Below are 24,510 nucleotides of genomic sequence, written 5' to 3'. Positions count from 1 at the left end.
AGAGTTCCTACTTAACTCCCGGGCTCTGTTTGCTTTGCTTATCTCTGAAGATGGAGGGTATGGATTAGCCCTTTTCAGGAAACACTAAAATTAGGAGATCATTTAGAGATGAAGGGTATAGAAATAAGATAATCTGGCCTCGTTATTAGGTAATCTTGGCGTCATGGGCTGAAATGTGTCCCCCAAATTCGTAGGTTGAAGCCTTAACCCCCTGTGTGACTATATTTAGAGACATGTCCTTTAAGGAGGGGATGAAGGTTAAATGAAGTCATACGGGTGGGCTCTGATCCAGTAGGACTGGTGTCCTTCTTAGAGATGGCAGGAGCGTGTGCCCACAGAGGAAAGGCCGTGTGAGGACAAGTAAGAAGGCGGCTGTGTGCAAGCTAAGGAGAGAGCCTCAGGAAGAACCAAAGCTGCTGACACCTTGAGCTCAGACGTCTGGTCTTCAGAACGGTGATAAAATACATTTCTCTTGTTTAAGCCACCCAGTCTGTGGTATTCTGTTCGGGCAGCCCGAGAAGACCAAGACACTCTGTGTGTCACCCTGTTGCTCAGCAACACTCAGCAGACTGAGTGCCAAGATGCTCATGGCTTAGTGAGGGCTGAAGGACGTATACAGTGGCTGTATCGTAACCCCAAAGGGGAGCAGCTGTCCATACGGGCGAGCCAGCCTGATAGAGGAAATAGAGTTTCTTCCAGCTTTATTTGAAAGCATGTGTGAGGAGGGTGTTGCAGGAGGGCAGGAAGAACATGCTAGACAAACGACGATGAGCCAGAGCTGAGTGGGCTGGGGGATTTCCAGACAGTGCTGCCCCAGCACACGGGCAGACAGGGCAGGTTGGGAAAGGCGGGGGCCGGCTCATGGCAGGATTTGCACAGCCTAGTGGGGAATTCGGCCTGGGCTCTCTGGAGTCTAGACCAGTGTTGAAAGAAACTCAGATGCCTCCTGCGGCCAGATGGGTGTTACGGATGTGTGAGGTGAGCAGGACTGAGAGTAGCGCAGTGGAAGCTTCTGTGCTGGTGGAAATGTTTGTGCGGCGGCCGCTAGTCACATGCATCTGTGAAGCACTTGAAATGCGGCTAGTGGGACTGGGAAACTGAAAAGCCCATTTAATTGACTTTTAATTAATTAAAATGTAAATTTAAAACTTAAAATTTTAAGGGTGCCTGGGTGGCTCAGTCGGTTAAGCGTCTGCCTTCGGCTCAGGTCATGATGTCAGAGTCCTGGGGTCGAGTCCCAGGTCAGGCTCTCTGCTCAGTGTCAAATAAATAAATTTTAAAAAATCTTTAAAACTTAAAATTTTAAAATACTCCCATAAAATTAGGAATATAATAAAGATCTGTCCATCTAAACTTCTATTAATATTACAGTGGTAAGGAAAAGACAAAACTCTTTGTAAACCGTAGGTTTGCTCACACAGACAAATCCCTGAGAATCAGTGAAGTATCAGAGCTAATGAGATTGCCACGCTGATGCTGGGTGCAGGACCGTCCTGTGGAATCGGGAACATGCCTTCACACCAGGAATAACGGATTTAAAAGAATCCGTTGGAAAAAGCCCCACCTTCACAATAGCAACAAACTAATATGGTGCCCAGGAATGTCCAACAAAAGATGTGCCAACTGTCCTTTGGAAACTCACACAATATTACTGAGGAACTTTGGCAGACCAGAAAGAGGGGAGCGGAGCGTATCATGCCATGTTGTTGGGTGGAGAAGGATACTCAGTATTGCAAGTATGCGTGTTCCTAAATTTGTCCTTTGTCTGACCCTAGAATTTGTGAGGGCACACTGCCAAGAAGAGTAGAACAAAGTTAAGGCTCATTCCCTACCAGATAACCAAGATTAATTTTAAAACTGTGGCCGTAAATAAACAAACATGGCGTCTTGAGTTATGTGGGAGTGGACAAACCGACCACTAGCGTAGGTGAGAATCATCAGAGGGTGGTGGCAGAACTCTTCAGTACGGGAAGAACGGCAACCATTCGCACAGCCCGTGTGGACGACCCAGCAAAGCGCCTGCTGTGCTTAAAGGCATTCTATTAGAAGTGAGGAACACCATCAAAGCCTATCCTACACAGTTTTCTACCCCTGCACTTGACGATGGGGGAAATCAGGAAAGATTAAAATGTGATACATGTGTGCTTTCAAGAACCCATGAAATCTTGAAAACAGATGGCCGATTTTCTGTTTTTGAAAAAGGGCTAAAGGGGTGGCTCTTCTTAGGTGCTTTATTTGAAGTGGGTCTTCCTTAACAGATGATGGAGTCAGTGGTGTTTTTAAAGGCAGTCAGCAGCAACTGAAATACTCCCGTGTGAACCTTCTTATGTCTCTGTCTCTCCGTCCCTCCTCCTCTTCTCTCTTGAGGATCAACAGCAACGTTTGCTGGCAGGGCGTAGGGAGTGGGCTGCAGGAACACAAAAACGGGAGCAGAAGAGTTAAAGAGTTGCAGCGATCTAGGGCCGTGGGACGGAGAGAATGGTCTGACACAGACCCTGCAGGTTTCAGTGTGAAGAAGGGGACATTGGAGGAGGGTCTAGGAGGACTCCTGAGTTTCCCAGATGGGTGACTGCAAGATGGCAGAGCTGTTCACAGAACAGTCCAGAAAGAACTCAGAAAGCACATGTCTGTTTCGTACTGTAGAGTGTGGGGTGTCCAGGGGGCATCTGGATATGTAGGACTGGTACTTTCTAGAAAGGCTTGTCTAGCAGTGGAAATCTGAAGTCATTGGCAGGAAATCATGATTGAAGTGACTACCATGACCCTCTAGGGAGACCTCAGTAATGCAAAGAGGTCCTGGGACAAAACCCTGGGGAACCCAAAGCCATCAGGGAAAGACAGAGAGAGGGGCCACACCAGGAGGAGGAGAAGCAGGGGTGTGGGCCCCCGTGCCTCGGACACAAGAGGGGCTTTACTACAAGAAGCGTCCCTGGGAACCGAGGATGTGTTCGGTCGATATTCATGACCACCATCAGGTGAAGATGACTCTCCTCTCTGAAATCGCATTGAAATGATAGAAATTTTATTTATTTATTAAAATTTTTTTAAAGTTTATTTACTTATTTAAGTAATCTCTACCACCAACGTCGGGCTCAAACTCAGGACCCGGAGATCAAGAGTCTCAGGCTCCTCTGACTGAGCCAGCCAGGTGCCCCGAAATGGTAAAAATTTTAAAAATGAAGAAGAAATTCATAGCAGTGTAGATTCTGGAAAGTCAGAAAGGTAGCTCAGAACAATGAGCACCATCTAGGGAGGGAAGATGGGAAATGAGGCAGACCAGTAGCAGATGGACAGTGTGTTCTTGGAGCCGAGTTGGCGGGGGAGGGTAGTAGCGAGGAGAGGCTGTGGTTTCCAGGGGTTTTCCGGAGCCTGCCGTGCTGCTCCCTTAGAGGGGCGGCCGGTCGTCTGGTGGGGGACAGTGCTTAGAGGGCAGGCCTTGGCCCGGCCTCCACCAGAGCAGACTCTCCGCTTAGCCTCCTCAGGAGAGCTCGCTCGAATAGGAGGATAGAATGTGTGCCACTGAAAAGTTGGAAAAACACCAGAGTGGATGGTATTTAAGTTCTCCTTCCAGTTGCCAGAGTATTCTAAGTTCTGATCATGAGTGTCCAATAAGAATCATACCCTTGTGTGACTTTATCTCACCAAGTAATGTTTAAAAGCATTCTTGCATTAAATGTCTGCTATTTTCGTTTTTATTTATTTATTTAAAAATTTTTTTGAAATAGCAGAGTGAGTCTTTAATTTTTTTATTTTATCGTGTTTTATTTTTAAAAGTAATCTCTACACCCAACGTGGGGCTGGAACTCACGACGCCGAGATCCAGAGTCAGGTGCTCTACCAGCCGAGCCAGCCAGGCGCCCATCTGCTATTTTTGAAAGGTTTATTACCTCTTTCCACGTTTATGTAATACACGCTTGTTAGCCAAGAGCTGTATATTTTTTAGAGCTTTTATTTATTTACCTACTTGAGAGAGAGAGAGCACGGTGGGGAAGGAACAGAGGGAGAGGGACAAGCAGAGTCTGCACCGAGCACAGAGCCCCACGCAGGGCTCAATCCCATGACTTCGAGACCAGGACTCAAGCCAGAGTCAGGAGTCGGATGCCCAACCGACTGAGCCACCCAGGCGCCCGCCAAGAGCTGTACTTTTATGGGAGACTCTTGTTATCCTTCTCTGTGGCACTGCTGTCTGTCTCCTTGTATGTTCTAAATGGATGTTCAGGGTCTTACTTCAGTTAAGTGGGGTAATTTAGATAAGCTCACGAGGACTGGGGAATAGAAGGCTGACATTTGCACTGAGCAGTCAGAAACTGTTGAGTGTGGATGACTGCTGCTTGTTTTATCTTTTTTTTATTTTTTATTTTTAAAGACTTTATTTATTTATTTGAGAGAGAGAGAATGAGAGAGAGCACATGAGAGTGGGGAGGGTCAGAGGGAGAAGCAGACCCCCCGCCGAGCAGGGAGCCCCATGCGGGACTGGATCCCAGGACTCCGGGATCACGACCTGAGCCGAAGGCAGTCGCTTAACCGACTGAGCCACCCAGGCGTCCCAAGTGAAGTGGCTTTTTATTTTTTTATTATTTATTTATTTATTTATTTATTTTTAAAGATTTTATTTATTTATTTGAGAGAGAGAGAATGAGAGAGAGCATGAGAGGGGGGAGGGGCAGAGGGAGAAGCAGACTCCCTGCCGAGCAGGGAGCCCGATGCGGGACTGGATCCCGGGACTCCAGGATCATGACCTGAGCCGAAGGCAGTCGCTTAACCGACTGAGCCACCCAGGCGTCCCAAGTGAAGTGGCTTTTTATTTTTTTTTAATTAATTAATTTATTTATTTTTAAAGATTTTACTTATTTATTTGAGAGAGAGAGAGAATGAGAGACAGAGAGCATGAGAGGGAGGAGGGTCAGAGGGAGAAGCAGACTCCCTGCCGAGCAGGGAGCCCGATGCGGGACTGGATCCCGGGACTCCGGGATCACGACCTGAGCCGAAGGCAGATGCTTAACCGACTGAGCCACCCAGGCGTCCCAAGTGAAGTGGCTTTTTATTTTTTTTTAAATTAATTAATTAATTAATTTATTTTTAAAGATTTTATTTATTTATTTGAGAGAGAGAGAATGAGAGAGAGCACATGAGAGGGGGGAGGGGCAGAGGGAGAAGCAGACTCCCTGCCGAGCAGGGAGCCCGATGCGGGACTGGATCCCGGGACTCCGGGATCACGACCTGAGCCGAAGGCAGTCGCCCAACCGACTGAGCCACCCAGGCACCCCTCTTGTTTAATCTTTTTTCTAATATTTGCAATCTTTCAAACATATAGAAAAGTTGAGAGACTCATACATACCCATGTACCTACCACTTGATTAAGATTTTCTTTTTTTTTTTTTAAGATTTTTTATTTATTTATTTGACAGAGACAGAGACAGCGAGAGCAGGAACACAAGCAGGGGGAGTGGGAGAGGGAGAAGCAGGCTTCCCGCGGAGCAGGGAGCCCGATGTGGGGCTCGACCCCAGGACTCCGGGATCATGACCCAAGCCGAAGGCAGCCGCTTAACGACTGAGCCACCCAGGTGCCCCGATTAAGATTTTCTCATACTAGCTTCAGATCTTTTGCAAAGAACCATTACAGAGAGCATGTAGGCCACACTCACTCTGATTCTAGTCCCCTTCCCCCGGCCTCCCTCCTGAACTTGGTGTTGAATCATTGTATTGCATTTCCATATATCCTTAAACAGTCTAGAGTGCTGTCTTGCATGGTTTAAAACTTTACATAAATCATCTGGATGGGTCCTTCTGAAACTTGCTTTTAATCTCAACATTATGTTTTTAGAATTATGGTAATGATTATGTTAATACCTATAGCTCTGACTCATTCTAACTGACGGCTTTGTGGCAGTCTTACATGACACCATGGTGTATTAATTTTTTCCCGAGTGTATATTTTTTAAATTAGTGAACTATTTTTTAGAGCAGTTTTAGGTTCACAGCCAAATTGTGTGGAAAGCACGGAGCGTTCCTGTGCAGCCCTCTTCCCACACGTGCACAGCCCCCCCCACTATCACAGCGTACATTCGTTCTATCCGTGAACCCACGCTGGCACCTCATCCCCCTGGCTCTGTAAGTTGCCTTATGGTGTTGTATATTCTGTGGGTTTTGACATATGTTTAATGACATGCACCCACTATTTACCATGCGGTCCTGAGTGTCTTTTCTGATGACCCATCTGCAAAATTGGCACCAGCATCGCCCCATCGTCCACGTGGAGGAGGGTTCTCCTCAGCCCAGGAGCGCACACGCAAGTCAGCACGGGGAAGAGCTCAGGAAGAGGGGTGGAGAGCACCTTCGGTCCGGCCATGCTCAAATGATGGCTGCTGGAGGGAAGCACAGGGTCAGAGTGGGCTCAGTTTTGGAGTAAGTGGACACAGGGCAGGTCAGGGCAGGTTTGAATCTCACTATCAGCTTACCCTGGCCTCAGCTTCTCTCTTACTCTGTAGGTCAGTGTGCCACTGGTAGACCACGGGCATATAGAAATGGTCATTCAGGTTCTCTAGGCAGCCACATTGTTAGGGTAAATCTGACATTGTTGACCTAGAGATGCGCGCCCTTCCCAGAGTGACTCAAGGGAGTACGTGTTCTTTATGGGAGCATAGCAGTTCTAAAGACCCCCCACACATAGTTTTTATTGGTCTCTCATTGTAATGCATTTATTGGTAGTTCCCCCAGAATCGTGTCATGATCCTTGGAACCTGTGAGCATTGCCATATTTGGAGAAAGGGTCTTTGTAGATGTGACTGAGGATCTTGAGATGAGTTACCTGGATTTTTGGGTGGAACTTACGTGCCATCAAAGGTGTTTTTAGAGAAGAGAGGCAGAGGGCGGTGGGATGCACACAAATGGACGGGGAGAGGCGGCGAGGGGCACCGAGGCAGGCACTGGAGGGATGTGGCCCCATGTCGGGGAAGCTGCAGGAGCCCAGGAATGGATTCTCCCCTAGAGTCTTCAGAGTTAGTGCGGCCTTTTTGTCTCCTGATTCTGGCTCAGTGAAACCGACTTTGGACTTCTCGCCCCCAGAACTATGAGTGAATAAATTTTCCTTGATTTAAGCCACCAGGCTTCTGGTAATTTGTTACAGCAGCTACAGGACATGAATCCGCTCACCTCAAGGTCTGCAACATACTTAGAGAAGATGTTTTCTTTTTATTTTTTGTTCCATATTACCTCTTCGTGAATTATATTGGAGGTCTGAAATATGTTTGTTTTTTCCTTTATGGTTCGTAATCTTTGTGTCCTGTGTAAGAGTTCTTTCCCTACCTCATGGCCACGAAGATATTCTTTTGTATTATTTTTAAGAGCTTTATTGATCTATCTTTCACATTGAGATGCATAATCCACCTGGAATTGAATTTTGTGAGAAGAGAGTCATTTCATTTCTGTTTCGTGTGGATACTCAGTTGACCGGCGTATTTGTGGAAAAGGCCGTCTTCCCCTGCTGCTCAGGACGGCTGGCTGCCTGGTTGCTCTCCTTGTCCATCTTAGCGTCGTACTGAGCTCCGTACTGAGCCTCATGGTATGCCCGTGTCTGGTCAAGTCTGCCCCTTTTTATTTCTCAAGTTTCATTTGCCAATCTTGGCCCTTTGCATTTTTCCGTATACATTTTAGCATCAGCTTGTCTATTTCTACACACACACACACACACACACACAAAACCCTGCAAGAGTTTTGATTATAGTTACTCAGACTCTAAAGGTCCAACTGGACAGAAATGAAATCGTTATGGTATTGAGTGTGCAGGTCCATGAACATGCTGCATCACTTCATTTCTTTAGGTCTTTTAAACTTTACCTCAGTAGTGCTTTTAGTTTATTTACTTATGAGACAGAGAAAGTGAGCACGAGTGCGGGGAGGGCAGAGAGAGAGGGAGAAGTAGCCTCCCCACTGAGCGTGCAGAACCCATATGGGGCTCGATCCCACGACCCCCGCCACGACTTTGGCTCAGGTCAGACACTTAACCAACTGAGCCACCCAGGTGCCCTGTGTTTTTAGTTTCTGTTTAGAGGTCATATATATCTTTCATTAAATTTATTCCTGGATTTGAGATACAGAACTTTTCAGGCATAGAATTTACTTTTTTTTTTTTAAATCACAGTCCTGCTTTTTAATTCCTTGAACATATTGATCATGGTTATTTTAAAGTGCCGTTATGTGGATTCCCTGTCTGTATCTTTCTATTATCTGTTGGTTTTCATGGGTTGTAGTCACAGCTTCCTGTTGCCTATAGGCCAGACACTATAGACATAGCAATGATTTCTGACTCTGGATGTTTCTATGTTTCTCCGTAAAGGGTTTACTTTTGCTTCTGGCAGGTGGATGGACTGGGGGTGCATCTTTAATGTGCACATGCCTAACAGTGGGACATCAAACTATGTAAGGCAAAAACAAGTAGAATTGCAAAAGAAAACAGATGAATCCACTATCATAGTGGGAGACTTCAACACCCCTCTACCAGAAAAGGACCCAGCAGGCAGAAAATCAGTAAGGACACAGTTGAATTCAACAGCATCATCTATCCACTGGATATAATGGATATCTATAGACTGTTTTATCCAACAACAGCAGAATACACATTCTTCTCAAGCCCACATGAAGCATTCACCAAGAGAGACCACATTCTGGGCCATAAAACACATTTTCACAAATTTATTTATTTATTTATTTTAAAGATTTTTATTTATTTATTGAGAGAGATAGTGATAGAGCATGAGAGGGGGGAGAGTCAGAGGGAGAAGCAGACTCCCCGCCGAGCATGGAGCCCGATGTGGGACTCGATCCCGGGACTCCAGGATCATAACCTGAGCCGAAGGCAGTCGCTTAACCAACTGAGCCACCCAGGCGCCCACATCTTCACAAATTTAAAAGAATAGAAATCATACAATGTCTGCTCTCAAACCACAACAGGATTGAACTAAAAATCAATAACCAAGAGAACTCAAAATATGTAGAGATTAAAAAGCATGCTTCTAAATAACACAGATCAAAAGAGAAATTCTGAGATATTTTTAACTAAATGAAAATAAAAACACAACTTATCTAAATTTGTGGGATGCAGCAAAAGCAGTACTTAAAGGGAAACTATGGCATTAAGAAGAAAGATCAAAAGTCAGTAACTGGATGGACATTGAGGGCATTATGCCAAGTGACATAAGTTAGGCAGAGAAAGACAAATAAACCATATGATCGCACTTATATGTGGAATCTAACAAAACAAACAGAGCTCATTAATACAGAGAACACATTGGCGGTATTTGAAAGTTACTAAGAGAGTAGATCTTAAAAGTTCTCATCACAAGAAAAAAAAATGTACCTGTGTGATGATGACTGACTATCCTTAATTGTGCTCATTTCACAATACATACAAATATCAAATCGTGTTGTACACCTGAAGCTAATATAATGTTATATGTCATTATATCTCAATTTAAAAGATAGTAACCTAAGATTCTTCCCTAGGAAACTACAAAAGGAAGAGCAGATTAAATAAAAAGTAAATAAAATAAAAGAAAGAATAAGAATTAGAGCAGAAATCAATGAAACTGAAAATCAGAAATCAATAGAAAACCTGGTTCTTTGATCATCTGATTTGATAGATTTGATAGACCTTTAGCCAGGCTAATTAAGAAAAAGAGAGAGAGGGGCGCCTGGGTGGCTCAGTCGGTTAAGTGTCTGCCTTTGGCTCAGGTCATGATCCCAGGGTCCTGGGATCCAGCCCCACATCCGGCTCCTTGCTCAGTGGGGAGCCTGCTTCTTCCTCTCCTGCTCCCCCTGCTTGTGCGCGTGCTCTCTCTCTCTCTGTCAAATAAATAAATAAGATCGTAAAAAAAAAGAGAGAGAGAGAGGGAGGGAGGACACAAATGACTAATATCACAAATGAAAGGAGAAATCATACAGATCCTTTGGAACATCTGTATGAGAAATAGATCCTAAAGGATAATGAAGGAATACTATGAACAACTCTGTGCCCCCGAATTTGATAACCTAGATGAAAAAGATCAACTTCTTGAAAGATGCAATCCGTCAAACTCACACAAGAAGAAATAAACAATCTGAACAGGCCTATATCTAATAAAGAAATTCAATCAGTAATTAATTGTCTTTCAAAATAGAAAGCACTAGGCTCAGTGGGGTTCATTGGGGGAATTCTACCAAACACTTAAGGAAGAGAGAATACCAATTCTCTGTAGTCCCTTTCATAGAATAGAAGCAGAGGGAATGCCTCGTTCTATCAGGCCCCATTACCCTGATACCAAAACCAAAGGCATTACAAGAAGACAAAACTACAGGCCAATACCTCTCATGAATATAGATGCAAAAGTTCTCAAAATATTAGCAAATTGAATCCAACAATGTATAAAAAAATTATATACTATATCTAAGCAGGATATATCCCAGGTCTGTAAGGCTGGTTCAGCATTTGAAAATCAGTTAGTTAATGGAAAATCCATCACAACAACAAGCTAAAGAAAGAAAATCATATGATCATATCAAAGATGCAGAAAAAGTGTTTGGCAAAACCCAACACCCATTCACGATAAAACTCTGAGTAAACTAGGAATAGAGGGGGACTTCCTCAAGTTGATAAAGCAGAATATAAGACACCCTCAACTAACATCATACTTAATGGGGAAGAACTCAAAGCTTTCCCTGTAAGAACAGATAAAAGGCAAGGATGACCCCTCTCACCATTCATTGTCAACATTGTAGTGGAAATTCTAGCTAATACAGTCAGATAAGAAAAGGAAATAAAAGGTATATAGATTGGGAAGGAAGAAATAAAACTCCTTGTTTACAGGTAACGTGGCTGTCTGTGTAGAAAATCCAAAAGGGGGCGCCTGGGTGGCTCAGTTGGTTAAGCGGCTGCCTTCGGCTCAGGTCATGATCCCAGGGTCCTGGGATCGAGCCCCACGTAGGGCTCTCTGCTCAGCAGAGAGCCTGCTTCTCCCTTTCCCTCTGCCTGCCACTCTGCCTACTTGTGCTCTCTATCTCTCTGTCAAATAAATAAATAAATAATATCTTAAAAAAAAAATCCAAAAGAATTAACAAGCCCTCCTTCCCACCAAAACTAATACACAGTTATAGCAAGGTTGCATGACGCAAGGTTAATATGCAAAAGTCAATCACTTGCCCATATACCAGCCCGGAACAAGTGGAATTTGAAGTTAAAAACACAATACCATTTACATTAGAACCCCCCCCAAATTAAATACTTAGGTATAAATCAAACAAAATATGTACAAGATCTATATGAGGAAAACTACAAAATATTGATGAAAGAAATCAAAGAACTAAATAAGTGGAGAGGTATTGTGTTCATGGATAGGAAGACAATATTGTCAAGATGTCAGTTCTTCCCAAGTTGATCAATAGATTAAATGCAGTCCCAATCAAAATATCAGCAAGTTATTTTGTGCATATTGACAAACTGGTTCTAAAATTTATAGGGAGAGGCAAAAGACCCAGAATAGCAACACAATTTTGAAGGAAATGAACAAAGAAGACTGACACTCTGATTTCAGGACTTACTATGAAGCTACAGTAATCAAGACAGTGTGGTGTTGTCAACAGGACAAATAGATCAGTGGAGCAGAACAGAGAAGCCAGAAATAGATCCACGTAAATATAGCCAATTGATTTTTGACAGAAGAACAAAGGCAATACAGTGGAACAAAGATGGTCTTTCCAACAAATGGTGCTGCAACAACTGGACATGCACAGGCAAAAAAGTGAACCTAGGTATGGACCCCTCACAAAAACTTAACTCAAAGTGGACCTCATCCCTAAATGTAAGAATGTAGAACTGTAAAACTAGAAGATAAATAGAAGATAACATAGAAGAAAACCTAGATGACCTTAGGTATGGTGATGACTTCTAGATACAACACCAAAGGCACAGTCCATGACATAAATAATAAACACTCTGTTAAAAATAAAAACTTCTGCTCTGCAAAAGACAATGTTAAGAGTAAGAGAAGACAAGCCATTGACTGGGAGAAAATATTTACCAAAAAACACATCTGTTGATAAAGGACTGTTACCCAAACACACAAAACTCTTAAAACTCAACAGTAAGGAAACAAACAACCTGATGGAAAAATGGTCCAAAGACCTTAACAGACGCCTCACCAGAGAAGACATACAGATGGCAAATAAGCATATGAAAAGATGCTCCACGTCATAGGTCCTCGGGGAGATGAACTCGGCTGCACACCTACGAGAACAGCCACAATCCAGAACACGGACACCGGCAAGCGCTGGGGAGGACGTGGAGCGCTCATTCACGGCTGCTGGGGAAGCAGACGGGGCAGCCACCCTGGAAGGCAATTCGGTGGTCTCTCACAAAACGGAACGTGCTCTTCCCACACGACCCAGCAATCACGCTCCCTGATGTTTCCCCAAAGGAGATGAGCACACACGTCCACACAAAACCCGCACACAGTTGTTTACAGAAAATTTGGAAGCAAACAAGATGTCCTTCAGTAGGTGAACAGATAAATAAATTGGTCCATCCAGTCAATGGGTATTATTCAGCACTAAAAAGAAATGAGCTGTCAAGCCAAGAAAAGACATGGAAGAAACTTAAGTGCATTAAGTGAAGTCAATCTGGAAAGGTTATTGTATGATTACAACTCCATGACATTCTGGAAAACTGTGGAGACAGTAGAAAGATCAGTGGTTGCCAGGGATTGGGGAGTGAGGGAGGGATGAATAGGCAGAGCACAGAGGATTTTTAGGGCAGTGAAAATGCTCTGTATGATATCATAATGATGGATATGTTATTATCCATTTGTCCAAACTCATAAAATGTACAACACCAAGAATGAACCATAACTAAACTTTGGGTAATTAGTATGTATCCATATAGTTCGTCAGTTGAAACAAAGCACACCACTCTGGTGGAGGATATTCATAATGGGGGAGGCTGTGCATGTGTTAGGACAAAGAGTGTAGGGGAATTCTCTGTACCTTGCCCTCAATTTTGCTGTGGACCTGAGACTGCTCTAAAAAAAGAAAAAAAAAATACATATATATATAGCTTTAAGTAAAATAAAAGATAGAAGGGGAAAAAATGCCAACCTTCTGGAAAGTAAATCTGCATGCCCAGATGGTTTCACTGACAAATTTTATCACTTAAAAAAGAAATAACACCAATTTTATATAGTCTGTCCCATGTATTTTTAACTTTTTATTTTGAAATAATTTTAGCTTCATAAGTTGCAGAAATAGTATATAGAATTCATTCAGTTTTCTGCAATAACATCTTATATAACCAGAGTACATTATCAAACTATTTTCCATATATTTTTAATTACAGTTATTGTGCTAAAAATGTAAAGAATTCAGAAGTGTATGAAGTAAAAACTATTTCTCACACCTACCTCAAGCTAAATAAATCATTATTAATAATTTGTTGGGCACCCTTCCAGACATTTCTTGCACACACAGAAATATATACACTTAACACACATGCATAGTTTTATTTGTTACCAGAATTAAATCATTCTTTATGTATATAGTTTTCAACTTGCTACTTTTACCCAGTAGTATATCATGAATCTATGTAAGTGATACCCATCCCCTACCTTCCAAATACCAGGGTATTGTTTTAGGACCAACAGTGTTATGTAGTAATGATGTATGGCAGCATATTTTCTTCCTTTTTTTTTTTTTGATGGACAATTAGGTTGTCTCCCATTATTTGTTGGCCATTTCCATGAAGACACACTTCCTGTCTTATTCCTGGCCACATCACAAATATGATGTGCTCTGCCTATCCTTGTTGCTGTGGCCTTAAGGAGTTATTGAATGCTTTTGAGAATAGGCTTTTAGGAACTGTGGTGTCTGGGTTGGGATTTGGAGATATTTTTTGCGATTTTGCCTTTGGAACCCTAAATGACTTTGGTTTGCAGCAGTGGAGATCAACCTGAGCCACATACCGTAGCCCTGCCTGGAGGGCTGGTCAGAACAGCTAGCAGCCCACAGACCACCAGAGAAGGGTGGGCCCTGGCATCTTCCCAGAGTCCCCCCAGGCACCTGGGTGCACAGCCAGGGTGTGCTTTATCCTGACCGAGATTCCCTAAGGCGGTCGGGTCAGGGAGACTCCAGTTTTGTGTAGACAATTGGGGAGTTTGGCTCTGCTGTTTGTCTCTTGAGTGTTTACTGAACTTGGGTTCAGAAAATTTGGATTTGAGTCCCTTTTCTATTAGCTTATTGGTTTTGTGTCTGCACTGTCTTTTGGAATTCCGCCTTGCTCTCTGTGTGGGGAGAAGTTTGCATTCAGTGGCGTGTTGGGTCAGTGTCTAAGTTGGATGTAACAAATACAGTAACTGGTTACACATGAAGATGCGTAGCTTGGTTATGTTCAGCTGCTTCAGTGAGAAGACACAAGACCACTTTTGCAATATCACAGGCATGAAGCAGGGAGCTAATGTTTCATTTCTGAACGCTCCCTGGCGCCTTCACCTTGGAAATGTTCATTTGAAGTGGGAACCAAAGAAGAAGCTGTCTCTAGGAAATGAATACTTAACTTTTAAATATCCTGGAAAATCAGTGCTCTGCTTTTAAATAGGGGTTTATCAGTTTTCGTGTCATGTAACTATATAGTTTTCATTTCAATTTGTCTTAATTACATATTTTCATATATTTCAGAAGAAGCATAATTTTTTAGTAGATACTGCTTTAAAAAAATACATGTGCTTTAAAGTTGTTCACAAGTTAAACATTAAGAAGCTAAATTCTATAGGGATGCCTTGGTGGCATAACCGTCTGCCTTCAGCTCAGGTCATGATCCCCGGGTCCTGGGATTGAGTCCTGCATCCAGCTCCTTGCTCAGCAGGAAGACTACTTCTCCCTCTGCCTGCCACTCCCCCTGCTTGTGCTCTCTCTCTCTCTCTCTCTCTCTGACAAATAAATAAAATCTTAAAAAAAAAAAAAAGCAGCTAAATCCTACAATCCTATCCTGGCCCGGCTTGGTGTCTGTGAGTGTGCAGTGAGGGGGTAGGGCAAGGACAGTGCACCCCAAGGGCCCTGGCTGGTAGCAGCGGATTAGTGTGCTCACTGCGTCATGGACTGGCTGATGTTAAAAATGGAGTGCTTAGCAGAAAAAAATAGAGTGAGATTTGCAATATCATGCCATTCAGGTAAAGCACAAATACATGGACACAAAGCAGTGTACATTCTGCAGAACAAATTCAAATTAAAAGACTAGTTTGCTGTAGGGGTGGTGGGGGAATAAAGTAGGGACAGAGGGGCTAATCAATTGCAGGGTAGGTGAGATACACAAGAGAGGCTTGGCAGGGAGGGCTGGCTGAAGGAGCTGGGGTTAAAGCAGTGCAGACCCACTGGGAGCTTGCAGTAGTCTGGCCTGGACCAGAGCAGCCGCCTGCTGGGAGAGCAGGCCCTGGTGCTCCCCGACCCCAAGCTCGTCTTCTGTAGGATGGTGTATGAATGTCTCCCCAGAAACTTCCAGCGAGTCTTAACTTAGATGGGAGACATTTTGACACAACAGATCATTGTACATCAAGAGATCATGTACAGGCCATGCTTGGTGAGGCCCCCGGGGATGGCGATCCTGCCCCTCTGACTGCCAGCAATCTGGTCCTGGGCTGGTTTGGTGGGGCAGGGACTGGGAGGGGAGGAGGGCTTCAAAACAGTAAGAGCTTTCTATTAAAGACAGTTTGCCCAAACAAACTACTAGTGGAAATTGTAATATATATATTTCTGGTCTAAATGAAGTCTCGAAGACACGACAGATTCCCGTTGAGCATGCCAAGTTCTCTGTAGGAGACAGATGTGCACATAGCTTGAGAAGTGTTTCCATGAAGACACACTTCCTGTCTTATTCCTGGCTGCTTTAATTCGTTTTTAGGCTGTTCTTCTTTATGATCATTTGTCAGAACAGCAGTCCCTGTTCCCGAGTCCTTGTCCAGGGATGCACTGTGGCCTTACACCAGGACTTGCACGCGTGAGCCCGCACGGGACTCGCTTGGTGATCTTGGGAAAATGCAGGCTCAGCTTCATTCTGGGGGATGGCCTCAGAGTCTGCTTCTCTTTCTTTGTTTTTAACTTTAAAAATTTTTATTAAATTTTTTTAGAATCTGCATTTCTGACAGGCTCTTAGGGGATGCTGATCACAATTTTTTAAAAATCAAAGTATTATTTACAAACAATAAAATCCACTCTTCCTGGTGTGTAGTTCTGTTGGGTTTTGACAAACACATATGGTCATGGGCCACCACCACCGTCAAAACAGAATGGCTTCATTACCCCCGAAAATCCCCTCATCCCCCATTGTGGTCAGCCCTTCCCGCACCCCCATCTCTTGGCAACTACCATCTGCTCTGTCCCTATGGTTTTATCTTTTCCAGGATGTCCTATAAATGGAGTAATTCGGTTTGTAGCCCTTTGAGCCAGGCTGCTTTCACTTAGGAAGCTCTGTCCAAATTGTACATATCAAAGTTTGTTCCTTTTTTCTGCTGAAGAGTATTCTGTTGTGTGGGTGCACAGCGATATTAGTGTTTCCAGTTTCTCCATTATGAATTACTTTTTCATTCAAAAACTTTGGAACTTTGGAGGAAATATAATCATCTTTTGCCACTGTCGTTTTAGGTGACATCACTCAAAAAGGATATGAAAAGAAACGGGCAAAGCTGCTTGCACGCTATATCCCACTTATTCAAGGTAAAGTCAGCATGCTCAACTGTTTTGTAACAGTCAATTTTCTCACCAAACTTGACCTAAATATGGATTTTAGAGTTTTACATTGGTATGTTTCATATTTTATTAAGGAGGACTGGGCAACGTGTCTAGCATTAAATAATAAAATCCAACGTATCTAATATTAAATAATATAATCCACAGGTTATAATTTATAGCTTGGGTTTGGTATAGATCTCATTTCCAAATAGGATTTATTATATTTTTATGATTATAGAATACAATTCTTTCTGTGATTATAGTAAGGAACATCCCCTTACTTAGGTTCAGAACAAATGTTGTAAAGTGTCAATTCTTCCTACCTTAAATTGATCTGCAGAGCTAACACACTTGTCATTTCAACAGGTTTTTTTTTGGTGGAATTTAACAAGCTAATTCTAAAATTTACGTATAAGTTTAAAGGGCCAAGGGGTTCAAAATGTACTCAAAAAGGAAGAATGAGGTGGGAAGATGTGCCCTCCCAGGATAAGAAGAATTACTATCATGCTCTCGTCGTGAAGACGGCTTGGTTTGGAGTAAGGGCAGGCAGCTGGATCAAGAGCAGGCCCCGGAGCCCAGATGCAGACGCACATGTGTGTGCAGACGTGGCCTGGGGAGGGGGGCAGCGTTGCAGGGACGGTGCTGCCACAGCTCCCTGTCCTCATAGAAGATCTGTGTTACTGGACACAACAGTGTCCGGCACAGAAGGGCCAATGAGAAAGGCAAAAGCTACGGCGTCTTAGAAGATTGTATAGGAAAACGGTCACCATCGAAAGATAGGCAGGACCTCAGGAGTCACTAAAGGGCCTGAGCTGTGACCCTAAGGGAGGGAACGGTGACTGTGGTTAAATTAACAAGGTCGTTTTATCCAAAGTCACCATAAAGAGATCAAGGGCAAGTCACACAGTGGGAAGATAATTGTAACACAAATAATTGAAAAAGAACTAGTATGCAGAACATAGACGGCAGCACCGTCCTATTTATTACCTTTTGTGATAATGGAAATGTTCTGTAACCGCTAGCCATGGATGGTCTCGAGCTCTTGAAATACGGCTAGACTGAATTTTTAATTTAATTGTAATTAATTTAAACTTAAATAGCCAGAAAGTCCCGTAACATGATTTTTCAAAAAGCGCAGGAGGAAACTGGGCCGAAGCCTTGAATCACTGTTTTGTAAGTGGGCAAGCGTACCAGCCAACAGCAAAGAAAGATGTTTAACCTCAGTGGGAATTGGACGGATGTGGATGAAGCCCGTAACCTGCATGGGTTGTGGAGGGGATTCCAACAGTGGGGAGTGGACAAAAGCTGAAGAGGGGCAGCGGTGCCCAGCCACTCGCCACACAGGTGCCCGGGACAAACTCTGGGACGTTTGCACCCTGTCCTCTCTCTGTGCACAGCAGTGTTTATTGGATCCCTAAGCTGCCAAGAGCTCAGATGTCGAGTAGCAGAACCCCTCTGGTGGCCCGGGACAAACTCCGGGACGTTTGCACCCTGTCCTCTCTCTGTGCACAGCAGTGTTTATTGGATCCCTAAACTGCCAAGAGCTCAGACGTCGAGCAGCAGAACCCCTCGGTGGGAAGCTTGAAGACCCACGCGCATCAGCAAGGATGAGTCTCATGAACATAATGGGGAGTGAAGGAAACAATCAGAAGGAGCACAGCCACCACAGCCTAGAGAAACGTGCCGACTGCGCTCTTCAGGAGCTCGCATGGAGTTGAAGAGAGACAAGGCAGGGGTTCGCGAAGCCAGCACGCCGTGTCCTTGTGGAGTGAGGTGGGGACGCAGGGCGCTCCTGAGGCGCCTCAGTGTCCCTTACTGCTGCCGCCGTCCCACTGGTGTCTTCCCCGGGTAATAATCTGTAAACGGAGCGCAGGGCTTATACTGCCCATATCAGGATGGTACAGTTCGCAAGAGACCAACAATAAAAAGAATATGTCCCGACATTCATTAATCTCTGAGAGCCCACATGACAGATGTCACCAGCAGCTGACCAAGTGACGCCCAGTGTGGCATGCAGCCCAGGCAGGGGGGACGCCGCTCTGCTCCGGGGCCCGCTGCTGCTGCTGCAGGACCGGGGAGCGAAGCAGGACGAACAGAGCAAACGACGGTCGTCTGCGCTCAGAGGTGGTCGTGTTTGATGCCTTGGCACCACGGGGACTGCCCACTCTGATGCCTATTAATACCTTAGGAAGAAAGTCACAGAACCTATATTAGGATCATAAAATCTACTTGAAAGAAGTAGCCAAGACCCTAAAATATGAAGAAAGATACTGATTTCCTAAATGGAAATCTTAATTTCCAAATTAATCTGTGGACCTTATGTAGTCCAGTCTGACTACCACTGGCTGGTTTTTAAAGTTTCCAAACCTGGGATTGGAAATAATAACCCATTTGCAGGGGAGAGTTTCCGAGAGTAGCCAGTACATCTCTGGGAGAGACTACGAGTGAGAACGGCCTGGCCTCCAGCACGAAACCTGGTTGTGCCCACGTAATCACATCAAGGGGGTGTTGGTGTTCGGGGCAGAAGAGCCAGCCGGTGGCAGGGAAGGCGGTCCAGCCAGCATGCAGGAGAGCGCCGAGGAGGAAGCCTTGTCTTACGGCTACTGCCATCCCGGCGGAGGCCGCGGAGTTGGGGTGCTCTCCTCTCTGTGTAGCATCAGCGAACAGAAGCTTCCGAAGGATCAAAGCTCGAAGTATGTTTGTGATTGTAAAATACTGTAACGTTCAGGAGGATATTTGAATCACCTTTGAGTGGGGGTTGCAAGATGGGAGACCTGGGAGTTAGAAAGGAAAAGAAAGCAGGTATGATTCGTTGCCTAGAGGTGAAAGTATTTCCCAGTGGCTGAGCTGCCACCAGCCGGGCCCCAGCTCTGGGGTGCGTGCACAGGCCAGGGTCGTGACCCCAGCAGACCGGGGTTCCTGCAGCTCTTTCTCGGGAACTCATCAGCTGGATGAAATGAATAGAAATTCAAAGAAGAGGAAATGAAGATGTTCAACCCCACGAGTAGATATGGGTGAACCATTTTCCTTGTATCAGATTGGCAAAATTCTAAAAATCTTTCTAAACACCCAGTGCTGACAAGGGTGTGGGGAAATGGCACTTTCATGCATTGCTTGTGGGCATGCAAATTGCTGTAACCCTTTTAGAAAGTTGTCTCTTGGTACTTGTAAAACCTAAAAATGTACCTGCTCTTTCTTGTGATAATTTCACATTGGGCTTACATTTTTGTGGAATAAACGAATCTATCTCAAAGAATAAAAGCACCCATATTTTGGAATGCAAATGTAAGGATGTCCATAGGCATGTATCCATCATGCATAAGATTCTGTGTATTCTCCATTACGAACTTTAAAGTCATTCTATCCAGTCACAAGAAACAAGATGCCAATCACAGTGCTGACCGGTATTGCTATACTGTGTATATGCTCACATTTTGAAGAGCTAAACACTGATTTCCAGGAGTGTTCCCATCTTCTGGCTCTGTAACTGAACGCCCAACAGTGCCGTTCCTAAGCGCCAGTGATGACAGCTCTTCTGCTCACACGTCTGCAGTGTGGCTCCGAGGGCCGCTCGCCCTGTGCCCAGAGCCGAAGCTGGTGTCCTGGAGGCAGTGCTGAGTCTCCCCGGCCACTGTGGTCTCCGCTGTCCTTTCACGTGTCCCCTTGCTGCGTTGTCTCCAGGCCGCACAGGCTTGCCTCTGCCACACTGTGTCCAGCAGTGGGTTTGAGGCAGGGATAGACAGCCTTTCTTCAGGAGGTGATGAAGGCTTGGCAGACCCCATGGGCCTGGGATGCCTACTGGCTACTTGGATGAGATGTCTGGAGCCAGAGACTAAAGTGAACCTTCATCACTCTGATGAAGCATGACGGAAGGCTTGCGTTGTGCTGTTCTCAAAGGTCAGCAGATTAGAGCTCAGACAATACCACGGATTCTGTCTCACGATCCTGTATGCTTGGGCCCCGTCCGTTTACTTGCCACACTGTCCTACGGGCCTGTGTGGTCAGGGGCCGTGGAGGGTGGCGGGCTGTCTGGGTGTTGGGTTTGCAGACAGCAAGCAAGCAGGCGCCCCAGGCTGAGGGCGTCAGTGCCTGAGGTCTCTGCACCCAGTGCTCTGCGGCTGTCACAGTCACGTGCACCCCTCCCTCGCCACTGTGCCGCGTTTCTGCCCGTGTCCAAGGGCAACTGGTCACCCCAGGGACCGCTTCGTGGGATGCCTTCTGGGAAGCCGGCTGACGTCATGGACAGTGCCAGGGAAAGGGACACAGCCATTGCAGATTCAGGAAACACGCTTTTGAAGGACCTTCCCAGGAGAGTCTGCCGCAGGTGCCCACACGTGCTGTGCTGGTACGCTCAGGGATGCTGTGTGATGGTCACCTTTTTTGCGGACGGTGGACAATGAGGCAGGGCAGGCTGGGCACTTTCGGATAGAGAGCTGGAAGTGAGTATTCATGGCTCTGTTCCCAGCCTCCAGATCCAGGGGTCTTCTGGGCTTCAAGGGCCACTGCGGGATGCATGTGCCCAGATTATTGCCGTGTGTTCTGTGTAGCAACATAGGAGGAATATGTGCTGTTTCAAATGGATTTTTCCATCATTGGAAAAGCAAATTGTTTACACAAGCTGTTCGTACAAAATTGTGTTGCAGGAGTAGATCCATCCCTACAAGCAGAGAACAGGATCCCCGCTCCCTCACAAACCACAGCCGCCGTGCCCAAACAGCAGAAGCCGCGGCCCACCAGCTCCCGGGACGAGCGCTTCCGGTCAGGTAGGGACCAGAGGGGGGTAGCCCCCCCACCCCCCCCGCGGTGGACTTGGCTGTAAATGCTGCTGAAGAAAGTGTTTTCACTGAAGGATAATTGACCACATCCTGCTACTTTTCAAGAGAAAATCTAACCTTCCCACAATCACAGGATCTCTTAATGTGACCTGTAGGATTGGGGGTCTCTCCCTAGGGGATGCTTATAAAAACCCCTGGAGAAATTGTCCTTCCCCCCGCAATTAGTATAATTTCTTTAAACTTTCTGGTCCATTTTTCTACCTCCAGCTTTGGGGTTGGTATTCGTAATTTTTATATGTTATGGAGCAGCTTTATTACTATAGGTGTTTTTACTATTCCTTCTTTTTCTAATTTTGGAGATTTCCTTCTAAGGAGATTTCTGCCACTCTATCCATGCTTTTATCAATATTTAAATTAGCCTGTGACATTTTATTTGAATGATCAGAATGCCCATTGAAAAGATTCATGTTTTCAGCTGTAGGTTGCATGTCAGTAGCTTTGGGGCACTCTGCTTCACCACCATGTGTGATCATACATTTCCTTTCCATTTAAGCTCTTTTGGGAAGCTTTTTTTTTAATGATGAAAAACTTTCAACAGAGATAAAGAAATGACCATTTTGTTTAAAGAATATCTCAGAGGAATGTTAAGATTTTATGTGTTACGTTAACATGGGAGTGTGATGAAGTGACGAGAAATTTTTGATCAGATAATTTCTTACTAATTTAACACACATTTGTCACGCTGTTAATATTTTCTTTTCTTTTTTTAAGATTTTTATTGATTTATTTGACAGAGAGAGACACAGCGAGAAAGGGAACACAAGCAGGGGGAGTGGGAGAGGGAGAAGCAGGCTTCCCGCAGAGCAGGGAGCCCGATGCGGGGCTCAATCCCAGGAACCTGGAATCATGACCTGAGCCACCCAGGCACCCCTATTTTCTTTTCTGATTATGTAAATAATACATGCGATATCAAATATATCAGGTTTAAGGACAAAAGTAAAATCACCCGAACTCTGAATCCTGAGACAACCACCCTCAGCATCTCACTGAGCAGGTGCACACAGACACCTGCAGGTGCATGCGGAGGGTGCATGCGAGGGTTCGCACACCCGCCGATGCCTGCGTGCACACACAGATACCCCAACGCTCATGCAGGTGCACACACGCGCCCACTGATACCCACAAGCACGTGCAGATACTCGCTTGCACGCACGCACTCCGTGAATGGGGTCATAGCAGAGGCCCCCTTTCTCTCCTTTTCTTCCTCCTTTCCCTGCTCGCCGCCGTCCTCTGCTCCCCATCTGTTTCCATGTGACAGATGTTAATAAACTGTGAACTTCATTCTAGTTCTAATTCTTTATTTTCTGAATACAAGACCTTGACCATAACTGTGATTTGCTGGTATTTTCTCCGAGGTTTTGTCTTGTCTTTGCATTCTCTTAAAGCGGCTTTTGAAGAGCAGAAGTTTTAAATTTCATTTTATTTATTTATTTTTTAAAAGATGTTATTTATTTATTTGAGCACATGCGCGCGTGCACACGAGAGAAAGAGGGAGAGGGAGAGTCAGACTCCGTGCTGAACGCGGAGCCCAACGTGGGGCTGATCCTACGACCCAAGATCACCCCCCAGGACGAAAGCAAAAGTGAGCCGCTTAACTGACTGAGCCGCCCAGATGCCCCTGGAAATTTTTAATTTTAATGAAGTCCAACTTACCGTTTTTTTGTTTGTTTTTCTTTTTAGTGGATAATGCTTTTGTTCTTGTATCTAAAAAATCCTTGCCTCACCTAAGGTCACAAAGATTGTCACCTCTGTTTTCTTCTAGTTGTTTTATAGTTTTATATTTTAGCTTTAGGTCTATGATCCATATTTTAGTTGAGTTTAGTATTAGTTCAGGGTATGAATCAAAGCTCATTTTTTTGCATACAGATATCCACTTGCCCCCATCATTTGCTGAGAACACACTGCCTTTGCCCCTCTCCCTAGGAACACCTGCGCAGGTAGACGCGATGCTATTTCTGGACTCTGTCCTGGCCTGTTGATGTATTCGTCTATCTTTACGGCAAAACCATGTTTCAGTGATTATAGCTCAGTAATAATTGTTGAAATCAGTAGTGCTCTTCCTCCAAGTTTTGTTGCTTTGTTCCTTATTGTTGTTCCCTTGTCTGTAATGTGACTTTTCTCCTCTGGCACTTCTAAGATTTTTCTCTTCATCGCTGGTTTTGAGTGATTTGGTTATGATGTACTGTTCTCATTGTGGCAGCCGTACTTTCAGTTTCAAAGGGGAAAGAACATTTTATTGATATCATAGAAATAGAAAGAAGAAAAGAGAAATCTGCGCATAGATGAGGGAAATAGTAAGCAGTAAAGGAGGATAGGACAGAATCACATCAGATCGGGTGCTTGCAACACCCGACCTTATCAGCTGGGGAAGCCCCGTGGAGACACCCAGGGTGGAGTCCCCACTGAGAGGCCTGGGCGGAGCGTCCTCCCTGCAGCTGAGACTTCCCACTGACCATCCCCATAAGGGCCGTATTTATAGGGCCAACAACAGGGTCTGAGGTTAAACATTGGTTCACCTACGTGCAGTTTGGAGTGAGCTGCATTTCCATGTTGTCATGTCTTTACATCTACCAGGAGCCTGGGCTCCTGGATGTGTCTGCCTCCCATCCCAGATTCCATTCCGGGGGGCCAGCCCAGCCTGGAGCAGCAGGGGATGCGAGGAGATGTGAGGCTAGATTTACAGCTCTTGGGGTCCAGACCAGAAGGGCCGGTTCTGACCTGGAGGCCAGCTAATGTCCACTAACCAGGCTCCCAAGGTCACTCATGCAGCACGAGTCTCACAAACAACATGCTCTAGCCGGTCTGCCTACGTGCAGGTTGGGCTGGCCCGTGATGTGGGACAAATCACAGAAACCTACATGTGCCTTGGTGTGTGTAGTTTTATGTTTCTTGGGGTTTGCTGAGCTTCTTGGATTTGTTGGCTTAGACCCCTGTT

General features: G+C 44.9%; 1 protein-coding gene across 5 annotated transcripts in view; it reads left to right on the top strand.

Annotated features, from left to right (window-relative positions):
* DIP2A (disco interacting protein 2 homolog A) overlaps window positions 1–24,510 on the top strand; it is a 107,585-nt gene that overhangs the window by 8,788 nt on the left and 74,287 nt on the right. For all 5 annotated transcript variants that reach the window (XM_044919242.1, XM_021679205.1, XM_044919232.1 and 2 more), the window contains exons 2-3: window positions 16,654–16,725; window positions 21,384–21,503. In XM_044919242.1, coding sequence (XP_044775177.1) covers window positions 16,654–16,725; window positions 21,384–21,503 — 192 coding nt within the window. The remainder of the gene's footprint in view (window positions 1–16,653; window positions 16,726–21,383; window positions 21,504–24,510) is intronic.

Source organism: Neomonachus schauinslandi, chromosome 1 (assembly GCF_002201575.2).
Source record: "Neomonachus schauinslandi chromosome 1, ASM220157v2, whole genome shotgun sequence".
Taxonomy (NCBI): domain Eukaryota; kingdom Metazoa; phylum Chordata; class Mammalia; order Carnivora; family Phocidae; genus Neomonachus; species Neomonachus schauinslandi.
Note: the sequence above shows the minus strand (reverse complement) of the source record. Positions and strands in the feature narration are given on the sequence as shown.